The 14,535-nt window shown below is 39.4% G+C and overlaps 1 protein-coding gene across 5 annotated transcripts in view; it reads right to left on the reverse strand.

Annotated features, from left to right (window-relative positions):
* fam135b (family with sequence similarity 135 member B) overlaps window positions 1–14,198 on the reverse strand; it is a 52,839-nt gene extending 38,641 nt beyond the window's left edge. The window contains exons 1-4 of one of the 5 annotated variants that reach the window (XM_020614922.1): window positions 13,715–13,791; window positions 7,995–8,091; window positions 7,790–7,886; window positions 3,674–3,753 (exon numbers count right to left, since the gene is read on the reverse strand). In XM_020614922.1, coding sequence (XP_020470578.1) covers window positions 3,674–3,753; window positions 7,790–7,866 — 157 coding nt within the window. In that variant the 5' untranslated portion in view covers window positions 7,867–7,886; window positions 7,995–8,091; window positions 13,715–13,791. Of the gene's footprint in view, window positions 1–3,673; window positions 3,754–7,789; window positions 7,887–7,994; window positions 8,092–13,619; window positions 13,670–13,709 lie in introns of those variants that run through there. The other 4 variants (XM_020614921.1, XM_020614924.1, XM_020614925.1 and 1 more) reach the window with 4 other exon arrangements.
* Between the last annotated feature and the right edge of the window lie 337 nt (window positions 14,199–14,535).

The following is a 14,535-nucleotide window of genomic DNA, read 5'->3' on the forward strand; positions in this document are numbered from 1 at the left end:
CGGTGCCCCTCTGCCTTCCCTTATGGACATCTTCAACACCCGCCTCACCCGGTGTTCGAGCCGATCTAACAATGACACCTCCCACCCTTCACACTCCCACTTCAGACTCCTGCCTTCAGGTAGAAGGTATCGGAGTCTTCAGGCCCACTCCACCAGACTTACAAACAGCTTCATTACCAGGCTATGAGGATGCTGAACACTGTCCATTACCTCCCCCCTCCCCCCCTGGACTGTGGCCCACCACAAAACATAAAAAGACTACCTCTGCTGTTTTGCACAAACCCAGTACATTCCCCCTTCTTGTTATATTACATGTAAATCTGCTGCTGTTGGTCATTTGCTCTACTGTCCATGTGCATCTCAATCTCACAACCATCTGACAATCTTCTTGTTATTATTTTTACTACTGTCACTGATTGTATATGGCTTCAGTCATAGACTAGTAGGTTGTATCATTTAGCTTTATCCAAAATGACTGACTTCATTTTCTTATTCTTTTTAGTCTATTTTTATTCTATTTTAGTTTCCTAAATGGTATGGCATTCAATACTAGGTGAGAGAGAAATGGTATTTCAATTTTCTCTATGTCCTGCACATATAGTCAACTGACAATAAAAGTCTTTGATCTTGATCTTTGATTACTCGTTAGCTGCGCCATGGACCGTCATAAAATCCAGCTGCAGAGTGACCATAATCAAGGGAACCTAAAAACAGGAGTTTCATGAAATAATTGAATACTTTCAGGCCAAGACATGATGTCCTGCCCATCAACCTGCACATGCAGGCTGTTTCTCAACAGTTTCATATCAGTGTCATTAAATGTTGGCCTATGAGTCATGCTAAATTTATCAGTCAGAGTCAGAGTCAGAGTCTCTGCTATGCATAAGAACAGGCTAATTTATTGCATGCAAAGTCAAAATACACGAAAACAGGAAGTCTGTTACTTTACAGAGGGGTTGTTTAGCTTTATTACCTATTCTGAATTGCAGGGGGAAAAGATGTGCTGCACTTTATTTTTCTGAGGCACACCCAAAGTCTTTTTTTTTTTTTTACTTCGCTAGTGCTGTGGATGTAAGTCTGATAACATTCACTTTCCTTTTACCACTGTCTTGGTCGCCACCAAGTCCTGATGGATATACTTAGCTCTTTAGCAGTTAAATGCTCCACTGTGTTACAAGTTAGATGCTAATTTAGTCTGTCTGCTATTTAATGATGGGCAGGTTGCACACAGAGCTTTAACCCTGAAATAAATGCTGTGTAAGAAAACAACAGTGAGAAAATTGGTGAGAACCAAAAAAGTCAAAAATATGAAGCTGACACTAAAATAAGCCATAGAGCTGAGGGGAATAGCAGTTTGTCACTACAGGTGAGGTCACATACTGCACACATAGTCACGCGATTCGCTGGTGTTATATCTGTCTGCTTGCAGGTCACTGATATCCATTTTCTCAACTCACTCTCTCTTATTTCACAAAATGGCAGCATTTAGCCAAAGAGAAAAAAATCTTACAAAGTAGGATAAATTATGTCTTTTCACACTGATGTTTCCTTGTGCTGCTGACTCACAGCTGGATAACTCTCAGGATGAACAAAAATTACTGTTGACTGAGTATATTATGCTAACTGAAGAATTTGTCATGGATTTAGACATTCTGACTGGACGAAGGCAATGTACAGTTATAAAAAGATGGGGTTTTTTACTAACGCTTTCTCCATGCTATCCTCTACCTTCTTTTCCTCAGCTGACATCATGTAAAACTGCACCTCCAGGGTTTAGCTCTCTAAAAATAGACTATGGAGTGCAACACTACTGTACTGCTATTTTTAGCATTTTCATTACAATCCATTAATATTTTGGCTACTAAGGACATCCATAATAAGGTAAGGAAATCGCCTTCCCTGCTAGTGTTCCTGTGAATGTGTTTCTAGAGAAAACACTCAAAATAACTTCAATTACTGTCACACATCAGACTGAGACACACACATCACCTCACAGTCAGCCAAACACACACATGCACACATTTTGGCTCTGCTATTCCTCTGAGAACACTGGAGCTGACACATTAACGATCTCCCTTGTGGCATTTATCTTACATACCTAAAACTAAAGTCCATGTCTTCACACAACCTAAAACTGAGCCTGAAATCACAATCAGTGTCCAAAATGGCCTCACGAGAACAGCGGGCTACACTGTCAACCAGTGGTCCTCAGAAGTACAGCTACACTACAAGCACGCGCATGGCGCTCCAGTCATGACAAGTTAAAAATAGCCATTATTACTGTGAATCAGTATTGCCAGTGAAAGGGCTCCCTGATCCAGATTTTAATGCCTGTAGGCTCAGAAACATTGTGTGACACCCTGTGAATATAAAAGATGCAAGGAGCCCTTTAAAAACCATCTGCAAGTAATTGTATCTAGAAATTAAAGGATGTAAAACATGAAGAGCGTTAAGTTAAGTGCTGGTGTTTTACCTAGCTGACTGCAGCTTTTCTACAGTATTACCACTGATGAATATACTTTTATTTTACAAGAAAATGTTTTAAAAAATTCAATGTTTTGCCCACAAATTAATATAACTAACACAGTTCTGACCATAAATTAATAAGGTCTTGGGTAAAAACTATGCATGAATAAACAGGTGTCAAAACACAGTATATGGTTGTTTCATTTTCCTCTGGCATCTGTGGATAGCTCTACATGTATTTTAAGAGAAGGCTTAGTCACACCTCTAATTGAAGCCCCTTTGAATCCACAGTTGTCAGAAATATAGATTAGATGGGAAGGAATGAATCTGTGAGATGACTATAGAACATTGCTGATGTTCCACATCCACATGTACTGAAAATGTATGGTATTGTTTAGCCCAGAACAAGCACAGAATAATAGTGCTGCCTGTACTGCCATGTACTTTACCACAAATCACTGTGAAAGATTCCTGTTTTCACACAGAGACACAGAATGCGTGGACATAAAGCTGTGTCAAGTGGGATTTTCTCACACTCATTCTTTTTTGGACACATTTTAATGTGGGCGAACCCTAACATGGTCAAATGTGGTCTCAACTATAGAGGCTAGAGTTAAACTAACATCATAACTTGTCAATAGTGGAAGCACAAAAATGACACAGGATGCAAAATGGGTACACAATACAGCCACAAAATGACTATGCAAAATGACTGCAAACACACAAAATGACCGCAAAATGACCAGAAAGAAATGCAAAATGACCACACACTGTTTTAAATCGATTAGAAAAAGGTCTACTACAACCACAGAGAACCACAAAGAGATGTAAAACGAACCACTTTATGTTTGAGTGTCTTGCTCTTACATTGTTAGAATGGTGGGGTGGGGTAGGGGGCTTTTACATGTCTCTGCCCAGGGGCCTGTTGTCTCATAATTCATTCATTACTGAATATGGATTCTTGCCTGTAAAACCTAATATCCTCAGACTTCGCTATCTTTAAAACAATTATCAGCCCACAAGTTCATCCAGCAACAGTGCAACACCTGATTAGAATTATGAAGAATCAGTACAGTAAATTGCCAGCTTATCCACAGATGAGAACGAGGATAGAGCGGTCAGAATGGTAGAGTCTACTATACGTATGTGATCTATAAATATATTACAGTATGTGTGAGCATGTGTGTGTGTGTAGTATGTGCTGTACCTGTATTTCCTGGTGTTGTTGCTATCAGCCTGTGGGGCACTCGAGGCGAGACCTTCAGCCCTGCTCGTACCTGGTAGAACCTGAGAGGGAGAAGACAAACATAACAATCACGCTTCAGACTGAAAGGAAATCAGTTACATGCTAATATCCTAAATGGCCTGAATGTATTGAAAAGAAAATGTGGATAGTAAAAAGTACGCGATGCCCTGTGATCAGGGTAATTGTGCTCACTACTGCTTCATGGGTATTTTCATTTTCACTCTCACTGACTGTGGGTGGACATTGTTCACTGCTTGACACCATTATACTCTATGTGCCAGTGGGACAAAATACATCAATGAAAATCTTTTTTTCAGAGAATTTCCACATAATAAACTTGACAAGTGTGGCTTCAAACTTTCAAAAATGCTTTTCGTGACATGGGTGACAAGTTAACAATGAGTTGTGGAAATGCAGCCAAATTATTAAAGGCTAGTGGTGCTAGAATTTTACACTGGCAAATATTTTGATCCCAGTTAGGAAAAGAGGTTATTACAGTTTGAAAAGTAGTTGAGAAGAAAGAAAATGAATGGCAGAGCTTTGTGAGAAAAAAAAAACAGAGTGGAACATTCTTCTTGACTTAAATATAGATTATTTATATGACACACATGGGCAGCAGTGTAAAACCTGTTTTTGAAAAGGTCTCTTTGACAGTTCAGGCCAAGGCAGCTTTGTGTAAATGCACAGCAGCTCACTGGGGACACATCGGCTGTCTGAGAGACCAAAGCATAGCTGTGAACATGGTTGTCACACTAGCACGTTAGCGCCTGTGCTCCTAAAGGTGGATGCATGGCAGAGCACAGAAAAGGCTTTTGAAGGTCAATAAAAAAAACCAGGAATGTTTAGGGAATGAAAGCTGTCTGCTCAGTGAAGCTAATCTACTGCATTTTATAGACCTCTGTCTTCAATGTTTAAATTATTGCTTACTCATAAGGTGTAAGCGACTGGAAGTCACACATTTAAAATATTTTTTGGTAAACTGACACTGAAGGACAGTAAAACATCAATAGTGTTTGTACAAATACACTGGAATAAGTGAGATTCAGATTTAATCAGTATTTTAATGAAATCAGTGGCAACTGAGCCCCTAAGTGTACAGCTGCGTGGTCCCCAGTCTGGTGCACCGATTAGCGCTAATTTCAGTGATTCCATCTCAGTGTGGGGAGATGGTACAGTAGGTCCCGGTAACTAAGCTCTTCTTATTCCACACTGCTTCAGCTTTACATTGGGATCCAATTCTCTTGAGTGCTCACATTCGATTTCTGCTGCCATCTAAAGCAACATGGCAACTGGCAACAACAAATATACTAGTGCACTCAGCTGAGGGGATTAACATGCTGAGGTTTAGCCTGCCCCACTTGGAGTGGGAAATCATTTTGGTGAGGCTGGTGTTTTAGCAAGCCAGAGGCTGATCAGATAAGAAGTTTTAATCTTCCCACATCATAGCAGGATAAACATGCACCTTTTTATGTCACCATTTTACATTGTAGCTCTTTAACTACACTCACTATTCATCTTATTGATAAATTAGTTTTTCTATAATGTAATTTATCTGTTGTATATTGTGTTATCATCCTCATGTCACTGTAGAGACGGTGATAGAAAAGCTGTAATACCTTCAGGTTACTTGGGATGATTTTGCCCAAAACAAATACAGTAATAGCCATTGAACCTAATGAGACGATATGCAGATTCAAGATGTATACCTTTAAGTTTTTTTGTCGATTGAACAAGTCAGTTTGTTATTAAAAAAAAAAAGTTTTTTCTAATTTTCTGATTAGCTAGTTGATTGAGATTAAATATACTAGTTTTGCCAGTGGTCTGTCTGTGTGCTGTTTATTCTTTATTTAGATATAGAGGGTGGGCAGGGTCAAGGTCACATATGAGCTGACTGCCTGAGGCAACAGCAGACAGAGAATGAGGATCAAGCAGAGGCAGTAACACTGCAAGACGCCTATCGAGGGGTAGCCAAGGCAGAGTGGATCAAGAAGAAGAGTGATGCCATCTTCACTGACTCTATAAGAACATGTGCCAACACATTTATATATGTTTACTAACTTTTACTGAGCTCCCTCAACTACTGGGTCACTTTAATAATTAGGATTATTAGGTTATATTAGCTGAGCTAGCTTCAACAACAGAACACAGAATTAGTGTGCAAGGCTGTACAAGTCATTAAAAGTACTAATCTGCTGATAAATCCTGCTGTTCCCTACAGAAAACATTGAACCTGAATTGACTGTTTGGAACTATTTGAAGCTATATGAGTCACATGACCTGCTACTGTTTTTGACCCTTCAATGTCACAGCTCGTCTATCTTAAAAGCTCTGAGCTGATGTAGCCAGCAAGGGAAATCTTAGCAGTGGCTGGAAAAGACAGCACTGAGGCACTGATCATAGCAGCACAAAAACAGGTGCTGAGCACCAGATCAATAGAGGCAGGGGTCTACCACACAGGGGTCCAAACTGTGCAGAGAGCTTTCAGAGACATTCCAACACATAGCGGCAGGGTATAAAATGCAAGTAGGAACAGCATACATCAAACAGCACAACCAAGTAGCTGGCACTGTGCACACAAACATCTGTACTGAGTGTAAGCCAGACTTTCCCCGGTCCAAGCGGGAGATGCCGCGGAATTCCCAGATTCAGATGGACAGGTAGGTAATGGCTAAAGAACTGGACACTGTGGTAGTAGACAAGGAACAGAAGGCCTCAGTGGTGAAAGATATAGCAGTCCCAGTTGACAAAAACATCAGGAAGGAGTATGAGAAACTGGAGAGGTACTGTACCGAGTCACTAGTACCTTTAGGGGTGAGAGGGGAATTGTGTTCTCTATTGTATTTATATTGAAATTAGTATAATAAATTAATTTAACCTCTATGTGTAGAGTCTGCATGTTCTCCCTGTGCCTGCGTGGGTTCTCTCCTGGTACTCCGGCTTCCTCCCACAGTCCAAAGACATGCAGCTTAGGCTCATTGGCGACTCTAAATTGCCTGTAGTGATTGAGTGTGAGTGTGTGTGTTTGTTTGCCTACATGTCAGCCCTGTGACAGACTGGAGACCTGTCCAGGGTGGACCCTGGCTCTCTCCCAGCTGACACTGGGCGAGAGCCCTATAGAGATCTGTCAGTACAGGTGACATTGAGAGGACAATCTTCATATCTGCAACTCCTTCTCCAGTCCACATGTATCCGCTCTGCTGAGGAGACTCATGGACTTTGAGTACAGCTACTTTTAAAGATGGCGAGTTTCCTAAATCTCATTTATCTCTTATATTGTGTTTATCAACACACCAGCTATTCCTACACCTTGTATTCTTTCTTGAAATGAAAGTTCTCTCTCTCTCTCTCTACCAAGGCTGGATTTGAGAGACCCGCTTCAAGTGGACCATGAGTCAGTCACTAACTCACTCCCCTGCCATTGTCAAATACATATGTGGACTTTTGAGAGCAAAAGCTCTGTCTCAGGTTTTTGTTAGTGCATGTTTAACATGCAAGTGTTCTGCTGGTGCAGTTTCCAATTTTATATCATATTAAAATAAAAAGTAAAGTGCAATGAGAAGCTGTTGTTTCAGTGCATTGGGGCATTAGTTCTGTCCTTCACTAACAAAAACATTTTTGTATGGTTTGTGCTATATTGCCAACTTTGGATCAAGATTTTGGGAAGACTGACAACCAATAAGGTCTATTACAGTGTTTTTCTTGACAAAAGTGCCTTTAATTGTATGTAGTGTGACTATTCCTATATGAGTAACCTGCTAAGTCAATGTTTAATTTAATATTTTTAATATTAGTTCATTTAAACAAATCAATCAACTGTAAGATACTCTAAAAACAGATATATAATGTAGTTTTAAACAAGTCAGCTTACTGTAAAATGCTGTTAAAGAAATAAAAAACCATTATATACACTATTTTTCATTAATGATACAAAACGGTAAATTTTAGTGAGTGTAAAATGTTAACTTTACAGTAATATAATGGCAACCCTGTTTTTTACAATGAAAGTTTTAACAGTACAGGAAAGAAACAACAGTCATGACTCTGGTCATGTGATTTCTGCACAGAGAAATGACGTACCCCCTTTGGAAGAGATCCACATTGTGAAACTTGTGCAGCTCTACAGAAAACTCCAGTGTTCCCTGTACTTCAGACATGATATAATCCCAGTCATCACCTGCCAAAAGAGAAGACAACCAGTAAATATGACAAACAAATAAGCAACAATACAACAGCATGGCAGAGACAAATCAGATAAATGATGACATTTCTGAAACTGGCTCACAGTTTTAGTTCTTCTGTCAGCTGAGACGGTGTGACTCATGCACGCTGCAGAACGGACTGTATGAGACCCATTGGTGTGAACGTAGTTATCATCTTGACTGTTAAGGAACAAATATCTGCAAAATTACATTATCTTCTTTGCATATTTAAATTGTAATTTTATTAGTCAGTTATATTATGTTTTTATTTAAAGACTTTCTCTTTAAGTAGAAGGCTGTAAAATGCAAATGAAACAAAGGGCCTTTTCTCCTGTTTGACACAAAAACGTGGAAATTGTTAATGCAGCACACATAATGTGTGGTTCTCATTAACACAAGAGAAAGAATAATTTGTTAAATCACAATTTCTTCTGTCCTATCATCCAATCCTCGCATGCTGTATTTATACTTTTGTGCTTTTAACCTAAAAGACCTTGTGAGATGAGCTTTGCTCACACAGCACTGAAACCCGTGATCATTTTGAAGGAAATACATTCGTAAACACGTGGTGACAAACTGCTGGAAAGTGTACACATTCAGCTTCTTTTGGACTTTATGACAAGGGATTTAGTACTGACTGTTACTTTAAGGTCTTAGAGGTACACTGTCTCCGCTCATTAAAACCAATGCAGGCAAATACTCAGTGGGCCTGAATGCATTCACACCCACATCGGGAGCATTTTCCATTAACAGCAATTAAAAGCTCAGTGTTTCCCCAGCACTTCCAAACATGAACCATCTCCTTTGACTTTTAATCCACACTGTCTGAAACCGCTAAAGGAAATCTTAGCCGTGGAGTTTACAACTATACAGCATTTAAACAAAGTGCCCTGAGAACCAAAACACGCCACAAGTCAAAAGCAAATGAGATGCTGACAGTCTTTGCAGTAAAGTGTATCAAATGCTTTGAAACCGAACCCTTGCATGTGTGCAGTATTAAGTTGTTCAATTGACTGCTGCAAAAACTGACATGGAGAGACATCAGAAGAAGATACACACACTCGTCATTACAGAAACAGAGTCACTGAAACATCTTTCAGAGGTGCATGTTCCCTTGTGCATTACAACCACTCCTCATATTAGCGGGCTTAAAAGTGTGATACTGTTTCAGTCCACTCTCTTTAAGAAGTGAAGCTTTAGCAGAACAGGTTGGTTTTATTATACCAGAGCTTAGATGTTGGGTTATTGTGACATTAATGTGATGCTATATAATGCAATATAAATGTTAATGCTAATTGCAGTTCATTTTAACTTACAGAAATGAGTACAATTCTATCTATTATGACTTACAAAAAGTAGTAGTCTTAATCCTTATGTTCCTTCATTAGCAACTAGTGACCGTTCTCTAAATCCAGCTCCCCTAATTGCTGTTGCTACCCTGAGATATTTCTGCATACTGTGTTTATAATGGTGGCAGATTTACCACTAAAATTAAAATGGTCTTTATTTTCAGACAGAGGACAAAAGCAGTTTTCCCAGTTAAAAAGACAACTGTCAAAGGCAGATTGTATTAGCTGTAGCTACAGAGGCTAGCTGATTAAACTAAAATTAGCTCTATTAATTGGTTGAAAATGCTGTGTCTGGCTGACTTAAATTTCCATCTGTTTCCAGCAAAAATCACTCTTTTTCACACTCTTAATTTCTACATATCCTCTACATTATCTTCCAGGCAAAAGGTCAGGATCCTCATTATGGTTCTTGTTAATCTTTTAAGAACTATATGGAAATAAGTAAGCTCACATTCTGGTAACTTAATTGTTCACATTTCCAAGGATAAGTTTTTAATGTTACAAAGAGGAACTCTTAGGATGAGGAGGAATGTGTTTCGCAAGCTTAGTGCTGGAATGTAAAGGCACATAGAAAGCTACATAGAAAGCACTTCAACCGCATTTTTCACTGGTCCATCTCAAGCATCTGTTACAGAACAGGTAGTATACTTCTATTTGGATCAATCCAGCTGTCTGTACAGCTGACAGCATTCAGCCAACACAGTGGGCACAGAGTATTTTTATGCAACCTGTAGCTCCACATACTAATGTACAGTAGTTGGTTAATGATATACCCCTTGGCCTTGGAAGTAATACTCACAGTTACTGGATTGTAAGCTACTTAGTAGGACATGGCATGCATTAGACTTCTTAATCCATCCCTTATTTTTTTGTTTTTGGGGTAGATAACTCTTTAAATGCCAGGTATCACACATTTACTAACTGCTAAGGGGGTATGCAACAAGAACAAATGTTTTTGAAGTGAAGTAATAGATGGAACCACTTTGTTTAAGGATGTTGTACTGTATGTCTAGGATGCGCTCTTTTCAGTATTAAATTGGTTTGATTTTTCACTTGCTATAAGCAGAGACATTTATCCCAGTGTCCTTTCCCAACACTAGAATTAAATTTGTGCAAACAGAGCGAGTCTAAGGTGTCCTCTCAGTTGGCAGGGAAACACTCCTGTCCACCTTAATTATTCTAATAAGATGTGTTATACGATTCCTGCCAAGTGTCGAGAAAGAAGGGCCTATAAATCTTAAAGGAAATCTGAACCCGAGTCCTCTAAAACTGACAGTGTAGAGCAGAGCAAAGCACAAGAAAATCAAGCAGTAAAGTCAAGCACTCCTGAAAAACTCGAACTAACCTACTCTAACGTAATACATTAGCTGGCCACTGTTGCACATGGCCTGAAAAGAGAAGAAATGACACTGTTTTCTTCTCCTTGCTGATACTTTGTGAAATGTGGTGTGTGTCAGGGTGACCACTGGCAGTGGCAGTTATCATAAGCCAGTTATAGGTCTTCAGATGGAAGACTGAGACAGAGGAATATGTACAGCTTGTGATTTCTTCAGCATGGATTAAGCTAGCTGAAGCTGCCTCATTGCTTCGCTAACTCACTAAGCTGTAAGATAACGTTATGTGTTACCTGCTGTTACAGATCCATAATAAGGAGCTGCTCACTACTCTAGCAGTGCATTAGGTAAGCAGTAAGGAGGAGGATGAACACTATGTGCTTGATTAAATGGTGGCTCACAGTTCAGGGAATTGGGACTTAATATGGTTTCCTTCCCACCAAAACAATCTCTACCAGTATATGGCTACATCACATGGACAGTGCAGTACATGCACTGATTATCAGCCCCCGCTGAAAATTCATCAATAAGTTAATCAAATCAGCGAGGCACAGGCCAAAGCACTCGCTCTGACAGCTTCAAAGGCAGACAATTCAGCCATTGTTCATCTAAGCAGAATACACTGTGATCACTTTGATGACAACGATGAAACAACTTGCCATAGAAATTATAGCTGCAATATAAGACAATATCTTTAAAGTTTATTTTCATATTGTTAACAAATCCCATGATATCCCATTTTAGGCACTGGCTCTGTTTTCTGATCTAATTTCCCCACCAGAATTTTACAAGCTTTTAAAGCAGGACTTATAGACTTTTAACTTCAGAAATATGTTACATGTCTGTAATTTTCTGATAATTTCCTGCTTTTCCAGGATGCTTTCTGGAAAGAACTATTAAATAGTTGAAGGGGAAAATTTATCAGTTAGGATTTTAGTTAATTTTATTATGAGTTTCTTTAAAATAAATGTTTGGATGACAGAAATACTGAAAACAGAACTGAACACAGTGAAAACAGAGACTCACTTTTTCCTGTTACCCTCTTTGTAACATTTTCATTAAATTAAAACCCATTTTTGATACCACAGTATTTACAATCATCTTTTTTTCAGCAATGTCATTTTCAGTGTAAGCAGATACATTAGTTCCTCTTGTCATATTTCCAAGAGAATAGCTGCTCAGTGAGTGGTTGCTGGGACCTGCACTATTAAAACAGCACTTGAAGATAACTTTTTTATCTGTTTCACCGCAGCTGTGACCAGCTTGTTTCTGAACCGCATTTGAGCTTTGCACCTCAGTTTCCAAGGTTATACTGTGTGGTAGCTGGCATGAAAGACTGTAGAGGACTCCAGATAATAATAATTTAAACAAAAAAACACTATATGTAGCTGTTAGCACACCAACCTGTTAAAGTTTCCAACTAAACTCATAATGTTGGTTAATAAAAGTATTTTTTTCCTCAAAACCAACGTCAGCTTCCCCAGTTCCACTCGTGTTGTGCAACTCCCAGTTAAAATGCAAGCTGTGCCCTGATAGCTACACAGTGCTATCCTGCCTCCAAACATAGCCTACAGCAGCTAATGCTTACAATTTGCTGTTTGTGCACTTTTGCAAACTACTTCTGTTTTCTCCAAATCATTAAACACTAATCATTACAAAACAGCCATCTGCCATCTGATTACTATTTAATGCAGGACACACACACACACACACACACACACACACACACACACACACTGGTTTTCCTGGATTTGTAGCTCCAGTAATTCCTCCACCTTAAGAAAAAACTAAAATACCGGATGCCACCAAGCTCAGCTGGGAATGCTGAGTGACATCTCCAGTCTCAATTGGAGGAGTGAAGAGGCAACATGTGCACAGTGACTGAATGTGGAATGAGCAGATTTTGCAGGTAGACATTGTTGTCTCTGCAACACACTGCGTGCCAGCTCAAAGGGCCGGAAATTAATCTGAGGCATTATTCCATTCATTAATATCCAACTCCCCCTGCAGAACACAACAACAAACACACAAATATAGTGATAATTGGCAAATGATAAGTGGCAAAGCACCTCCTTCAAGCAAGAATTTCAAGTGCTTCCAAACAGAGTTACTATACTCACACTTCTCCTTGACTATTTCTGATTTGGAGAGAAATTGAATAAGACAGAATACCCTTTACATTAATCCACTGTGCCAGCTCAGTAGTCATATGATGGCATAATCTAGCAGCTGCTAAAACCCTCCATGAAGATGTTTTAGGCTCCTTGTTGTTAATATTACAATGCCAAATCCCCAGGAAGGCAAAAACAGACTGAGTGCCCTGGGTTATTGAGTTCAGTGAGGCAGAATACAACTTTGAGAGGATGTCACTGACATCCTTGCTATCTCTAAATGAGACTCTATATTAGTACGTGCTGTTCTGGGGGGAAAACAAGCCAATAAAATAACGAGACAGAAAATCCTACATCTACTACCTCAGAGGGTTTTTGTGGTATTTGGAGATCTGCTAAAATAGCACACAGTCACCAGCACAAATAAGCATGCTATTTGTATTCACAACTCTGATTCACTGTTAACTTGTTTGCATAAAAACCAAGTGATGATCACTCTGTGTACATGTGCATGTGACAGTCTAGTACTCTGTCACTGTCTTATGGCATTCTGCTTTAATAAAATGTCACATGCGTCATATTTACTTCTGTTGTTATCTTTATGCAGCCTGTTGTGTTAAGTCTGCATTGCTTAATATTGAAGTGGGAGCGTTGCTTTGTTCATTTTAGACACTCTGTAGGACCAGAGTCTAGCATCTGTGGAAAACAGACACAGCACACACTGTATTGTACTATCCTGTCTGGAAGCATCGTTTGTCATTCAAAATTTAAGTCCAGTTTTTTTTTCACTGAGCACAAGAGCTTGGATATACAGTATTTTAATCAATAAGTAACTAGTTACTAGAGCCTATAAGAATCAAATCTTACATAACACACACACACACACACACACCCTCTCCACCAGCCTCACATACACTGAGATTTAATCCCTGTTGCAGGCCTGATGGATGCTCGGGTGCGGTGAGGCCAGAAATTAACACTCATAAGAGCCAAATTAAAGGCACCTTACTTAGTAGTTCGTAGTCCAGAGACTGAAGCGTCACCTCCTCCGTGTGTCCAAAAGAAATGGCAAAAGGGTCCCAATAGCCACCCAATGGTGAGGTAGCCACAAGCCCTCGGGTCCAGATGGAAGCAGTGGCGGGAAAGTCCGGAGTAGCGGGCTCTGTTGAACGATCCAAATGGTCACTCACATAGCAGTCTCTGATAATGTCCATCACCTCCAGGTCGGAAAGGATGAATCCAGTCTTGGGAGTAAGCCGGGTTAGCTATACTACCGATACACGTTCATTTAGCTAAAGAATGCTAACAAGTTATTTAGTTATGCTATGAGGCTAGAGACCATAACACTACACAACTGCAAGACAACTCCATGCAGAAGAATATCCAGTCATGTAGTACAAACTACATAGGACAAATATCTTACAGCAGATCCTCGAGTTGATAATCTAAGATGCAGTCCACATACTTAACAAATTTCGCATCTGCATAAAACATTTTTCATCTCTCTTTTTCTCCTCCACCACATTACAGTGCCCCCTTCCTTTTTTCTTTCTTCTTCTTCCCTTTCCCTGGGTATCACTACCTTTACCAATGGATGACCAATAATGATAGTTTACACACAGCTCTTCCTTGAACCATCAAAATAACATAAATCACCATAAAGTTTTTAACCATATTTATCTTATGAGAAATATCAACAATAAAAGCAGAGATCAAGTGTAACTGTGATATATTACTGATTGCAGTTTCCAGGAGACTTTTAATGTCATAAATAATGCACATATAGTGAGTCACTAGACTTACTGAGTCGGCCAAAAGGCAGCTATGACT

The sequence above is a fragment of the Monopterus albus genome, unplaced genomic scaffold (genome assembly GCF_001952655.1).
Source record: "Monopterus albus unplaced genomic scaffold, M_albus_1.0 scaffold154.1, whole genome shotgun sequence".
Taxonomy (NCBI): domain Eukaryota; kingdom Metazoa; phylum Chordata; class Actinopteri; order Synbranchiformes; family Synbranchidae; genus Monopterus; species Monopterus albus.